Source organism: Mesoplodon densirostris, chromosome 3 (assembly GCF_025265405.1).
Source record: "Mesoplodon densirostris isolate mMesDen1 chromosome 3, mMesDen1 primary haplotype, whole genome shotgun sequence".
Taxonomy (NCBI): domain Eukaryota; kingdom Metazoa; phylum Chordata; class Mammalia; order Artiodactyla; family Ziphiidae; genus Mesoplodon; species Mesoplodon densirostris.
The window spans coordinates 4,237,056-4,252,336 of record NC_082663.1 but is presented as its reverse complement, the minus strand read 5'-3'; the positions used below and the strand labels follow the sequence as shown (position 1 = coordinate 4,252,336).

The following is a 15,281-nucleotide window of genomic DNA, read 5'->3' as shown; positions in this document are numbered from 1 at the left end:
GGCAGCTCCTGTGGGTCCATCACCCGTGTAGGACATCCCATTTTTCTCTAGTTGCCTTTAGAGCCATTTGCTGCTAGCCTGCTGTACAGAAGGGGATTCTATTTCACCTTAGAAAGCTCTTATGTCAGAATTTAAATATGACTTAAATATTTTATTCTTAGTTTATAATGAGAAGAATTAATATATATTAAGTATCTAGTGTTAACTTTTCGGACTTATTTTTTGGTTAATCATTCAGTTTTCCTTTATTTTCTTCATCTCATTTATTTAGATAAACTATCAAGAAGGCATGAGTTTACTTTTATTTTTTCCTTATTTATTCATTATATTCTAAATTTGTACTATTCTTATTTGTGTACCATTATACTTAAATATATAATACTGTCTGGATTAATTATTTAATTATTAGAAACTGGAATGCACAAAGCTGAAATCCATTTGTCCGAAAGGAAACTTGTCTGTTGTTTAAATATCAGATAGAACTTAATATTTTGTTTCTAAGTTTGCACATATTTATTCTCCACTCTTTACCAGATAGTGCATACTGGCTCTAAGCTAAAAATGTCCCTCTAGTGAACTAGCTTTATCAAATAATCATGGGCTTAAAATTCTTATGGTATTAAGATGATAAACCCATCTATCATCATGTGAAATTCTTCTTTCGACATGTTTCTTGTCATTTTCACTGCAACTTTCATAAAATTCTTATACTTTCTGAGTGAATTTAAGTATATGACTTTACAGCAAATATTTTTCCAGTAAATCTTTTGAACAAGACCATTTGATAAAAACCTCACTCTGTATCACTATAGTTTCCATGCAAGTTTCTATTTTTCATCATCAACATGAAATGTATAATAATTTGAGTGAATTTCATTTTAATAGTCTCAAATAAAATTACCCTTTCAAAAATGTTAAATTAGATGAAAAGCAGAAACCAATTCACTAAACCTTAAGGCCACATGCTGACATAGATGAATTAGAGAAAATAGCTCAAGTCTTCAAGTAACACTCAACAGCACTGCTCTCTACTCTGCCTCTAGAAAGGTTAGTACCTCCCTCAGGCAGAAGCCTTGGACTCCTCCTCAGGACGTGATGAGGATGAGGGCAGAGTGATGAGGACCAGGGCAGAGTGATGAGGATGAGGGTAGAGTGATGAGGACCAGGGCAGAGTGATGAGGACCAGGGCAGAGTGATGAGGACCAGGGCAGTGTGATGAGGACCAGGGCAGAGTGATGAAGACCAGGGCAGAGTGATGAGGATGAGGGCAGAGTGATGAGGACCAGGTCAGAGTGATGAGGACCAGGGCAGTGTGATGAGGACCAGGGCAGAGTGATGAAGACCAGGGTAGTGTGATGAGGACCAGGGCAGAGTGATGAGGATGAGGGCAGTGTGATGAGGACCAGGGCAGAGTGATGAGGACCAGGGCAGAGTGATGAGGATGAGGGCAGAGTAATGAGGACCAGGGCAGAGTGATGAGGACCAGGGCAGTGTGATGAGGATGAGGGCAGAGTGATGAGGACCAGGGCAGTGTGATGAGGACCAGGGCAGAGTGATGAGGACCAGGACAGAGTGAGGAGGACCAGGGCGGAGTGATGAGGACCAGGACAGAGTGATGAGGACCAGGGCAGAGTGATGAGGACCAGGGCGGAGTGATGAGGACCAGGTCAGAGTGATGAGGACCAGGACAGAGTGATGAGGACCAGGGCAGAGTGATGAGGACAAGGACAGTGTGATGAGGACAAGGGCAGAGTGATGAGGATGAGCACAGAGTGATGAAGACCAGGGCAGTGTGATGAGGACCAGGGCAAAGCGATGAGGATGAGGGCAGAGTGATGAGGACCAGGGCAGAGTGATGAGGACCAGGGCAGAGTGATGAGGACCAGGGCAGTGTGATGAGGACCAGGGCAGAGTGATGAGGACCAGGACAGAGTGAGGAGGACCAGGGCAGTGTGATGAGGACGAGGAAAGAGTGATGAGGACCAGGACAGAGTGAGGAGGACCAGGACAGAGTGATGAGGATGAGGGCAGAGTGATGAGGACCAGGGCAGAGTGAGGAGGACCAGGGCAGTGTGATGAGGATGAGGACTGAGTGATGAGGATGAGGGCAGAGTGATGAGGACCAGGGCAGTGTAATGAGGACCAGGGCAGAGGGATGAGGACCAGGGCAGTGTGATGAGGACCAGGGCAGTGTGATGAGGACCAGGGCAGTGTGATGAGGACCAGGGCAGAGTGATGAGGACCAGGGCAGAGTGATGGGGATGAGGGCAGTGTGATGAGGACCAGGGCAGTGTGATGAGGATGAGGGCAGTGTGATGAAGACAAGCGCAGTGTGCTTCATGGCCCTAAGGCACCCGGTACCTCTGTGCCTATCACCAGGGTAGCCGTGGGAAGTGACCTACCCCCTCCACATGAGACGGAGCACTCGGAGCGGATGGTGGCCCACGTGTAGCTGGGCTGGGTGCTGAGCTTCTTCTCACCCCCCAACCGTGGCACAGAGTATTCCCAGGCAATGCCCGGGTTCCTTCCCTGAAACAGAAGCTATAAAAAAAGAAAGGGAAAAAGAAAATGAGTTAAATTATATCCAATAAATAGAAGCTAATTTGTTTTAAACTGCTGGAAACACCAGACATATCCAGCAGAAGATGATTACAGTAATAAACACTGTCCATCCCCCAAAATTTACATTAACTTTCTAAACAGGAATTAAACTAGGCACAAGCACATCTATAAAATATATAGACATTTGACTCTTTGCCTTACATTTAGTGTTTCTTCCACAGCCTTTACAACCTAACAAGATCATTTGGTTCTTTCCCTCCATGTTACCTTGGGAGCCCCACCAATGCTCTCCATCTGAGCAAATCAGAAAATGATACCTAAAAAGCACCTTCACAATTCCTAGTGAGTTCCAAACCACCAAAAACAGGTGAATGGATCTCATCCATGCAGGATGAAGGCTAACACCGAGTACTTCCTCCTGTGATGGGATCCAGAGGACTTTTGCCTACTGGCATGTACTGTATGGCTCCAGGAGAAAAGCATCTTACTAGTAAAGATCTCTTAGCTTGGACACACCTGTGAGCAATGCTCAGCACATGGAATTGCATTTGGACTTTTCATCTCCTATGTGGAAACTCGACCACATGGACCAATTACTTTTTCCTTCATAAACGTATAGATCCCTTGAGCTGGGTGAGAGGCTTTTCTGGAAACCTCACCATTAACCTGTCAATTGAAATCCCATCTCTGAAGTTTGGAGTCTCACTGGTCCCTGATGGGAGGTTCCAGTGGATGAAGTCACTGGAGCTTCCCTAAACTCCCTGGCCCCACAGTTCACTCCCTGACAACACAGCTCGAGTCTAGTTGGAGAAGATGCTGCAGGACAGGTATGAGCCCTGGACAGGTGGCATCAATATACGGCCATTGAGCCACTCTGCCGCCTGACATCCTGAGCCTCTTGCATAAGAAACTGGTTCCCAACAAGCCTCAACTGCCTTCAACCCTGACGGATCTCTCTTTCTTCATGGGTATTAAAGCTAAAAGCCTGAGATGGGGGGAGAGAAACAACCAAGACAGAAATTCACAGTGAACATGTTTATAAAGGGGCAGAGGAAGCAGCTCCGGGTCAGGAGGGGCGATGGCAGTGGGACGGGTGGAGATGGGGTGTCTCCCAGGAAGATGCAAGGGCACCGGGATGGGGCTGCCAGGCCTGGAGAGCAGGTGGAGGGCCTGTGGGTGGTTCACACCTGCACCCATAGGTGTGGGCTGAGGGGGCAACTTTTGAACCAGTCTTTTCTTTAAGTGTGCACAGAAATACAAAAAAAGTAGGGAATTAGCATGTCCACTGCCTGTTGCCACCACCTGCCCTGTCCCATGAGGACAAATTACATTGTTAGAAGATGCCCGTTTGTATGTCATGAGCCTCTGCCATCTAGGGTAGAGCACAGAGGGGCTTGCACAGGGGGTGAGTGTGCAGTCCCCTGCCAGACACTGGGCTCAGGTGGTGGGTTCTCACCTCACTCCCATTTCCACATAACTCGGTGGAATGCAGGTCCCACCCAAACAGGCACACACAGAGTCACCCACAGTGGCAGCTTCTCAGAGCCACAGAGCTTACAGGAGAGAAGCAGATTTTTGTCAAAATCGACTGATCAAGATGCAAAAGTGGGGACTGCGTGATGTGCGTAATTACAAATCTCATCACGCACCTAGAAATGAAAGGCGATCAAAACAAGTCCACTGGCCCATTTAGTCTATGTATTGATTAGTTTTGTTTCTGAGACACTATCTAATTGCAAACAATTTTATGTGGATGTAATATTTTTCCAGTAGCCTTGAACCTACAAAAACACCCTAAGACCCCAAATCCAAGCCCTGAGACCAAGAGGCTGGAATCTACCTCCATGATCAATGTTTCATTGGTTGGCCCAGGGGAAGTTAAGCTCTCAGGCTCCCTGTAGGACCGTCTGTAGTCGAAGGAAGTTCCTGAAAACTTGTACCGGCCGGGCCAGTCCACTGTCCAGTGTCCATTCAGGTAGTACTTTTTGAGTGCATTTCGCACAGAAATGTAGGAGGTAGATACATTCATTTCATAGATGCGAATACTCCGGGCTCCAGAAGGAATGATGACCATCTGGTAATACTCTAGAGCAAAGGAGACAGGAAGGGGGAGGATGTGAGGCTTCACTCAGTACTGCCAAGGCAAATCCCTAAGCACCTGCTGTTCTCCATAACCAAACCTTGAGAATCAGAATTTGGAAACTGGAGATCTGTTTTGGCAATCCAGTTGCATGAGTCCTATAAATGAGTTTTTTTTTTTAATTGGAGGAGAGCTATTGTAATATTCACTGTTTCTAAAAACCACTTGAATTCAAATACTGAAGCAACCACTTCTAATCAAAACAGAAGGTTTGAGAAGCAAAGCAGGCAAGGAGTCTGCGTAGGGCTCTCAGGACTCTGTCTGCTGTTTGCACTACACCTCCCATCCTTCCCACCAGGTGGTTCCTTTCGCTCTTTGCTCAGCCAGGCAGGTAGCTCCAGTGGGTGGACTCACGGTTGGCATGGTGCTGCTTGGCATAGAGGCCCTTGTGCGTTGTGCAGCTGGAGTTATTTCCCCGGCACACACCGCAGGAGTCTTCCACAGCATCGGATCCCAGCACATTGTCACACCCCACTCTCTGTGGGACCCACGAGGTCACGTGTCATTCATGAAAGACAAGACAACAGGGGCGAAGTCACAAACCTTTTCCCGTCGAGTTGAAAGTTTCACCAACATGGGAGAGTTAACAAATATTTATTGGATACCCAGTATGTGCACTGCGAGACTGTCAACTATTCTTCCATCCGAAGGAGGAGACCTTCGCGTGGCAAACATACCCTGTCCCCTTTGGCATTGTTACACAACTGTCCTACACTGAGACCAGAATTAAACCTATCGGGTTGTCATGTTGGAGATGTGGGTAAATTTCAGACTGAAATAAAGCACTTAGCCCAAATGACAAGCAATATGGCCTCACGAGGTTCCACTGGAATTCGCCTTGTGCTTTTCTAAATCGCCTTGTGCAGAGGCAAAGAAGGAACACAGGCCACAGGGCGATTATTCCCAGCAGTAAATTATGTAAACGGCACATTTGGCTACTGTCTAGAATTTTAGCAGCTGTTTATATATTCTGTGATGCTTGCCAATTTTACATTTCCTAGCAAAGAATATAGGCTAGCTATGTAAAAAATCCATTCAGAAATGATGGATGAACTATAGCCCACAATCCCTTGTTTGAAATCCTAGGGCCAGATGCATTTCAGAACTCAAGAGTTTTTTGGATTGTGGGAAGGTAATTAACACACATATGATGTGAGAGACCCTGCAGGGCTCCGGACAGCAACGATGTTTCTAAAATGCGCACATCTCTACAGTGAGCGGGATAAACATAACTGAAGATAGTCGTATCAATTCAAGGCAGTTTTGCCACCAAATAAGTTCAGGTCAGCTTATATTTTACAGTCAAATAAACTTGCCATTTCACACATCTTTGGATTTCAGAATTACAAATAAAGGATTGTGATACTGTATCATTAAGAATACATAAAACAATGACATATTTAACAAATCAACTGATGATTAGACACAATGGGTGGACAGTTGAGCATTTTAAGGCTGAAAGAGATCCGAACAGAATCATTTAGTCTAATCTTCATGCATTCAAACGATTACACTGCGGGTCTAAGTGGATGATTCAACTTTACTGCGGTGATGGTCTACACCTTAGAGAAAATCAGACCTGGGACCAAGGTCTTTGGACTCCACTGAATACGAATATTGAGTATCTTCTTCACTGAAAAGCCCATTATTTACATGCAATGTATCTGACCATTGCATGTAACACCCTCCCTTTGTTTATAATAAAATTCTTCCTACATCTCACATCTGTGCCTGGTAACAAGCTCAGAAATTTGCGTTCACTTAGCCGCCTATCTTTCCCAGACTGTGCCCTGAGTCCCTCTCCAACAGAAGTGAGGCTGCCGATTTCCCGAGACCCCCTCGACAGCTGTGAAGCAGCCCCTGTCTCTGTGCTGTCCCTGCCTTCATTTACTCTGGCGCCACTGCCTGGCTACTGCCTTCTGATTGGGCGACTCTACGCATCCCCAGTCCCAGTGCCTTCCACAGGGACATGTGGATAAAAACCCCAAGTCCTCATCCCCGCAGCAAATGGCCCTTTGTGAGTTTCTCCCCTTCACTCACCTCCTCAGCATCCCCCAGCTCCTGCCTGCCTCTGGGTACTCTGACCCCTGAACTGGTTCCAACTATCCCATGATTTACTGTACTTCTGTGTTCCCCTCCCTGCTTCCCCAACACACCTCTTCCCTTTCCCTTCCCTGAGGAACCCTGCAAATCTCTTAGGTCCACATCTAAGAGAGAATCAGCTCCACCCTTCCCCCCGCCATGCTCTCTGCACATGCCTCCATTGCCACAAGCCACTGCCTGTCTCCATAGATGTTCATCTGGCTTTCTCTCCCTCTGCGCTGTGACTTTGAGGGAAAGGGTGTGTTTTAAATATCTGGTCTCTCTAGCCCCTTACAGGATGCCTGGCATAAAGCAGACTGTTGGGAGATGTTTGTTGAATGAATGAATGATCATTATTACCTCACATATCCCATCTATACAAACATTACGGCTATCCTCCGAGCATGGAGTCCCATCTTTGACTTTATTTGACAAAGAAAAGAAGAAATCAAATCCTTCTGCGATACAGTAGAGTTTGCATAAGTCCTGATCTTAAAAAGAAATACACACACAAACACAAATAAGAAAGATACTTAAGCTCTGATCATTTTGTTTTGCTCTAAATTTTAGATAGACTTTTTTTTTTCTTTTTTGCCCATAAAATAACTCCCACACAATAATACATTGCAAAGACATTTTAATAAATTGCCTCTTTAGGCTTGGTTTTTCCCCTTGAATTTTCTAAAATATTTTTTAAAGCTTCACTATTAATTTTTTTTTCGACTGTGTCCTTTATTGGTCCTTGATCCTGTACACAGTGGTTGGCACATAGTAGGCATTCAATAAACATTTGTTGACTTGAACTACATTACTGTTCACCTATTTTACTAGTATAGTTAATTGCTCTTTCTAGAAATGCAAAAAGTCACTACTATTTTGTAGCAATACACAAAGTTCTTACAAATAAAGTGTAATAAAATACTCAAAATAATCACGAAATTTCTTAATAGCTAATACATTTACTAAAATACATAGTATTTTTAAACTGATAAAGAGAATAACTTTTGGATGAAATCTGCAGAGAACATTGTTTTTTAAATAAATATAATGGATTGTCAAAAAACACTGATACATGGAGAATATAGGTCTCATTATATACTACAGATTGGCAGATCAAGTTCACATACTCTCTCAGTAATCCATTTCAAGGATTTATGACTTATATGGCTAACATGAACTTTTGTAGAAACCTTTTTTTTTTTTCCTTTATTCTCTTCTTGGTAAAGAAGAGAACAGTTGATAATAAAAATTTATCTGCCTTAGGAGTTTTCACAGGCCCGAGACTCATGTACAAATATTTTCTTTATAGTGCAGGATAAGAGACCCAACTGAATAAGTCTAAGAATCAAATTTAATATGTGCTTCCATGATTAACGAATTTATTTACTGCAGACTAGCAAAGCCAGGAATAGCACACAGATTTCTTGACCCCAATTTCGAAGTTCTTTCTACTATTTTCTCCAGTGTCTTTGTTTCTCACTGGCTTAATTTTTCTTAATTTTTACTTAATTTTAGGAGTAAAAACCCAACAAAAAAGCTTTGTTTGAAACTGCTTAAATTTTCCTTCCAGAATTTGCTGATTCCATAAAACTCTCACCATGATAACATTATATATATTGGGATGGTAAAAGTTAAGTGCCAGATGAGATGGCTCAACTTATGTATTTCTCAAATGTTTCTTGGATAATACAGTACTCTCATTTTCAAAGAATGAGATGATTAGGTGTTCTTTGAATTTATCTTCAAATTATGCTACTTGAGCTACTGACTTCAAGTTACTATGATCATAAGGACAATACATATTTCTCTTCAACTGGAGAGTACAATCTTATATATGGTACAAATAAACTTCCTGGTTTATAAGTTGTAGATCAAGACTTTCCAGATATATAGTATATTATTTGATTTTCCAAAAGACATGAATTTGCTTTCATTCTCTGGCAATAATGAGTGTTCAATGGGTGACATATTCATCACCATATCACCATCAACTACCATGATTTGTATTAAAAAAGAATTGATTCATTACCAATAAATCGTCTACTTTGAGTGCTTTATCACTTCTTTAAAGATTTCATGGTATTTTGCACATACTCTCTATCTTGTTTGCTTTTATTCTGAGCCCACAGCTGGTCAAGTTTAGATAAGATGCCAGTGGCCTTCAGGCAGGCAGAATCAAGCTAGCAACAGGAAAAGAACCTGTTACATTGCCCTAACAGCAATATTCGATCTATCCGGATGCACACTATTGATCACATAGTTCTTTAAAGAGTAAAGAAGTCCGAGGCTGCCGCCAGAAAGTGGGATTTGAGATTTACCTTCTACGTGGGTGTACGGCTTCCACTTGTAGTACCATCCTCGGAACCGTTTGCTATTGTACTCGGCACACTGTAGGGCGCGGAAGTCGACACTGTTATGGGGACATTTCTGACTGTTGCAAAGCTTCAGAGTTCTCGTGGAGCCCGCACAAAACTTCCCTCCATTCGATGGTCTGGAATGTATAGTGTACAGTTAGAAACCTTGCCTTTGAATAGCTACTCACCCCTCCCTTGAAATTAGGCTTATTAGGGAGATGGAGCAGATAATGTTAAATATTTAACATAGGAAACTGGTGACCGTAAGTAAAGATACTCATGCTCACCAGTTAAAAGAAGTGCATTCCTAAGAAGTCACTGGCATTTTCTTACATATTAATGATATGGGTAGTATTTTCCTTTTCTATCAAGTGTGCAAATAATTGCAACATTGGTAGAACAGGTTAGAATTTGGGAAGTGAGTTTGCACGTATTTGCTCATCTCCCTGTAGAGGGCAGGGTGAGCATCGTTGTTCTCCGAATTCCATAAAGGAGGGGATGACTACAGGAGGGCAGCTGGGAAAAAGCAGAACTGAGACTGAAATTCAACTACTTCGTTGTCCAGATGACAACTTCTTTCCCCTACCAGCCTCCTTGCGACAAGGCGAGGACACCGGATGGGGACAGAACAAGCACTCGTCTTCCACTGGCTGGAAGAGACAGCAAACACCCCTCTCACCCCTTAGAATTCACGTGGACACACCAGCACGAGAGCACCCTGTCGATGCAGGGGACCAATCAGGTCTCATGCATTAAAGACAGGACTGAAATAAATCATTTTACTTAGTCTTAACATAAGTTAAACACATATAGGTGCAAAAGGAGAACTGGAAAACGCCTTCATTCCACTGCATTGGTGACTGCTTTTAACATCCTCGTCTTCTACAGAAGACACACGGAGACCACATGTTGTGAAGGGAAATATACTTGATGAAAAACCAAGACTTTGGTTTTCTCACATGAAAAAATTGTTCTTGCTGATTCTTATCTATTGATTTGTGTTCTCTATACTTATGATTTATCTCATTTTAGGCAGAACCTTGGTATTTCATGTAAGCATGGTTAAAATCCAGTTCTTGAATATCACTGTCAGCTCCGTTACTTTTGCTGTGGTCAGGTAGTTAGTTATAAGCACCTTCAATTATATCACAGACACATCGTTGTACAATAAATGCTTGAGTAAGAGGGCTTTCTGACTTAGCGTTCTTTTACAGTAATATGGGAAGTACAGAATTATTTTCACTGAGCTTATGTCCACACGCTGTTTGGAAAGTTCGTAGCAGAGAGATGGGTGTTGATGAGGAGGGAGGTCCAGTGCGCTTACCTGGGGTTGGTGCAGAGCCGGTCCCTGTGAGACACCCCTCCTCCACACGTCCTGGAGCAAGGAGACCAGGGAGACCAGTCTGACCAGTGGCCGTGGGTGGGCTTGGGGCCTTCATCGCCATATTTCACACACTGCCCTCCACGGCACCACTGAAAATTAAAAAAAGACAAAACAGTGATATGACTTGTGGGTAGAGAGTAGGTACATCACTACTGCAATGTTGAGTCGTGGGGAGTTTGGTCACATAGGCAGACATCAGCATCCCTGCCCTCAGGTAGCACATAATAAAAATACATTTAATGCAGCTTCTTTTCTTCTTTCCAGACCTAGCCTTGTTCTATAAATCCACATAAAGGGAAGGTACGGAGCAACATCATTTTCAGACTTCTGTCTGAGCTGCTGGAACCTAACACGTGTAGTTAAGTCGTGTTGCAGGAACACTCAGGCCAATTGTTCACCTCTCAGGTGTATGACCTCTAACCTTTCCTGGAAACAACGTGCTCTTCACCTCTCCCTGTCAGAACAGACTGACTGTCAGGTAGAAAAATCCAGCTGGAGGTTCCATGTGGCTCAACACCTTGTCATTTCTGGCCAGTGCTCTGTGCTTTTGCTCCAAAGCACCTGGGCTGGGAGCCTGGAGGTTATAAGTGATGCATGTCAGAGGTCACACAGCTTTCGAAGGACACGAAATAACCCACACAGGGCTCCTCTTGTCCCTACGAGGCTGGAGATGCTATCAGCGCCCCTTTCTCCAGAGAAGCGTTCAGAGATGTTAATTCTGCTAAAATCTACCTGGTTTCTTCACTTCCACCGCATTCAAAAACTACATAAGATCTAACATGCATTCAATGGTGTCGGTTTTCCCACTGATGGACCCATTCACTGGGCACAATTGCTGGCACAAATGCTGGCAAAGCATTGTGTAGGAGTCTATAAAAATAATAGTTTTAGAAGAGCAAAACCAACCTATCCATGTCGATATGATTGCTGAACTGTTTAAGGTACCTTGCAGTACTTGGTGTCTACTGGATGAATGCTACTTGAGATGCACAAAGTGCTGGGTTTTAAAGTCACTTGGATAATTCCTCTGTTGTGGTCATAGTTAAGCCAATAACTTGACTTAAAGCCTAAATGGAACCTATTTAGGTTAGATTGTTTCATTTTGCTTGGGATGTTTATGAATTACTTTAATAAAATTTGGTCTAGTTTTGTTTTAAAATTACAGAAAATGTTTACTTTTTAAAAAAAATTTAGAGTTTATCCTATTTTTTAATATAAGTAATTATATATAGACTAGTATTTCCTTTTCTTTCATAAATGACCCCATATTACCCACATCTTTTTCCGTCCTGCTTTTTCATTTAACAATATGTTCTGTAGTTCATTCCACAGAAGGAGATGGACACATCCCTCCTTCCTCTGTTGCAGTTACAAAATGTTCCATTAAGTATATTTCCAACCAATCCCCTTCTGATGGACATTTGCATCATTTCCAGGCTTTTGCTTTGATAATTATTGCTGCAATTAACAGTCTTACAAATGCATTTTTTTTTTTTGGTTTTTGCCAGAGTATCCTTTTTTTAATTGAAGTATAGTTGATTTAAAATCTTATGTTCGTTTCAGGTGTACAGCAAAGTGATTCAGTTATACTTACATATATATTCATTTTTTTTCAGATTCTTTTCCCATATAGGTTATTAAGAAATATTGAATATAGTTTCATGTGTTATACTGTAGGTCCCTATTGGTTATCTATTTTGCATCCAGTAGTGTGTATATGTTAATCCTAAACTCCTAATTTACACCCCCCTTTCCCTTTGTTAACCATAAGTTTGTTTTCTATGTCTGTGGGTCTATTTCTGTTTTGTGTATAAGTAAGTTCATCTGTATCATTTTTTAGACTCCACATATAAGCTATATCATATGATATTCATCTTTGTCTGGTTTACTTCACTTGTATGATAATCTCTAGGTCCATTCACGTTGCTGCAAATGGCATTATTTCATTTTTTTTTTATGGCTGAGTAGTTTTCCATTGTATACATGTGCCACATCTTTATCCATTCATCTCTCGATGGACATTTAGGTGGCTTCCATGTCCTGGCTACTGTGGATAGTGCTGCTATGAACATTGGGGTGCATGTATCTTTTCAAATTATGGTTTTCTCTGGATATATGCCCAGGAGTATCCTTAAGTGACTATCCTTAAAAATTATTTAAGAAAACTTTTTGAGATTCTGAGGAGAAAGCACTATATCTTCTCCCAAGGAGGTTGGGGGGAATGCCTAGTTGCACGTAGACACACAAACATGGACATGCATACATACAATTTTGAGTCTAATTTCATGCAGATCACAGACCTATGGAGCCAGTCAGTGGGGTGGTCGGGGGTAAGACCCTTGTGTGAAATAGACACATAAAATGTCTGCTGAAGCACCAGTTGTATTTCTGAGAACAATCCCATGTTTATCCCAATTTTACATTTTACCGATGGAGAGTGTGGCTTATGAAAGAGGCTTTATCTTGGACAGTGTGATGTCATGATAAGGCTCACACCCTGTTGTGATATTGTTCAAGTAATCCACTGTCACACTTAAACCCCGTACAGACAGGGCAGCAGCATAATGACGCACAAGAATGTACAGCGTTCTTGAGGTGAAAATGAGCCCCGTGTATCACTTCAACTAGGTGTGTGACCTGGGGCACTGACTCAGGTGCCCTGAGCCTGCCCGTCCTCCTGTGAACATCAGGGATGAGGGAAAGCACCAGACTGGCTTGTTCCAAAAAGCCAATGCAATGACACAGGCCAAGTGCCTCGGATCATTTGCAATGTAATCACAAAGTGAGAGCTGGTTTAATTGTCCACTAGGGATAATTAAAGAACCGGAATCTGCTTCAACATGCATACAAGCTGTAGTCCTGACCCCTGTTCTGGATTTCTCATGGCATGAGAGCAGAGAAACCGAGTGTCTTTTTCCTGGAAGAGTTCTTTGGTGTACAGTGGGGGGCTACCCTAGGCTCACCCTCCAGGGTGACTGTGAGGATTCAATGTATATAATGTTCTTAGTATAGTGCTTGCCACTGAAAGATGCATTGACCACTCAGGTTCCCCAGCATGCATACCCATGCAGAGTCTCAGCATTGGTAGCAGATGGAGGAAAATAGGTTCCCATCTAGGAGAAAGATGCACAGAAGCAGTACAGTTGTTGTCAGTTATCTACAGCCCATCCATTGCTCTGGAATATTCCAAAGTACTGAGATACTGACTTTTGGTAATGCACGCTTCTCAATCAATAAACCTCATGGACACTTGTGGACCTGTGATACAGGATGACACAACTAACATGAAAGGGGGCTTTTACATGAACTTCTGATGCTTGTCCCAGCATGGCCACTGGGCAGCCATTCAATCCTGGGCAGAACACTCAATGCTGTGTAATTTGTGGGCATCCAGTCCAGCTTAATGTGCTCTAATTCTTTTCAATATGAAGAAACCCCAGGAAAAAATATTTTAAAATACCAACGAAAACCAATTTAATTGCTTTCAAGGTAAATAGAATGTAACAAGAATATATGGGTGGCATCACAGCTGTAACTTCATCCAAGGAAAATAGTAGATTTTAAAGAAAGTAGGACACCTGGAGAACCACACCATACCTGTGTGAACCATCACCAAGGCAACAATGGAAGGGCTGCCAATCTTTCCAGAAATAGGCATAATTTTGCAAACTATCAGATTTGCAAAATTTGATCAATTTTACTCAGTTATGTGCAGAGTCGTGATCACCTGCAGTTAATGTTCAGGTAAATTCCCTGGTATCCCGTGATGGTTGGTAATTCCACATTGCAGTGCCTCAGCAAATCTATTTTCTCTTTCAAGAAACTAAAAGCATTTTAATTAGACAATTTTGTTATGGATTAGTTTACTGCTGCCTACATCCCTAGGGGGATTTAAGTATCAGTCTCACCCTGGGAAAGTCTGAAAATAAAGCATATTAACATGTGTAGGATGAATGGTTGCTGGGTGATATTGTTAAGCAAATTTACTTCATTTCTCTTCATTTCCTCAGTCAGCTTTGCAATAATTTAACCCAAAAGCATTATGTTAGCATTGCTTCCTAATGCTTTAAATCCTTTCTATTTGTATTCACATTTAAATATGTTTATGGTATGATAGGTTTACTTCGGACTTGAAACATCCTGGATCAATGAAATTCAGGCATAGATTTCTCTTCTGTACTCATTAGCATCATTAAAAAGTTCAGATACATATAGATGAAAATGGTTACAGTGAGAATTTGGTTCCAATATATTTCGATCTTTATCAATAGTCTTTCATAGTCTGAAAAAAATACAATACAGTTTAAATCAAAAGGATTAAAAGATTACTCTTGAGTGTTAAGCTAATTCATTTTTAAGTTTTAATGACAGAATTGTCATTGTCTCCCAGTTAGTAATAAACTTGCTGTCTTATGAATTTCTTCTTTTCCCTACTAGAGCACCTCTCTCATTTTCACAGGAGCAACAATCGGTCAGAAGGATCTATTCCACAGTCTTCAAGCTGATGCTTTGAGGCTTTAACAGAACTGCTGAATGCTGGTTCTTTATTTGATTAAAAGGTGGTCAAGAGTTTAACATTTTCCTTCATCAAACAGATTCAGCCATCACCTGTTGCCTGACATTTATGTCTATTTATTCCAGGCAGCTCATCAGTTATATCATTGGAAAAGTATGAAGGGGAATCCTCTTCATAGAATTAATATAAATTAAACACAATCTTTTGACATGGGTATAGATATGGACATATATATCAGAAAGA

The 15,281-nt window shown here is 42.1% G+C and overlaps 1 protein-coding gene across 1 annotated transcript in view; it reads right to left on the bottom strand.

Annotated features, from left to right (window-relative positions):
• The window catches only part of ADAMTS16 (ADAM metallopeptidase with thrombospondin type 1 motif 16), a 165,396-nt gene that overhangs the window by 67,780 nt on the left and 82,335 nt on the right, over nt 1-15,281 (bottom strand). The window contains exons 17-22 of the mRNA XM_060094292.1: nt 10,463-10,611; nt 9,103-9,275; nt 7,145-7,275; nt 5,057-5,180; nt 4,403-4,647; nt 2,403-2,541 (exon numbers count right to left, since the gene is read on the bottom strand). Of these exons, the coding sequence (XP_059950275.1) occupies nt 2,403-2,541; nt 4,403-4,647; nt 5,057-5,180; nt 7,145-7,275; nt 9,103-9,275; nt 10,463-10,611 (961 nt within the window). The remainder of the gene's footprint in view (nt 1-2,402; nt 2,542-4,402; nt 4,648-5,056; nt 5,181-7,144; nt 7,276-9,102; nt 9,276-10,462; nt 10,612-15,281) is intronic.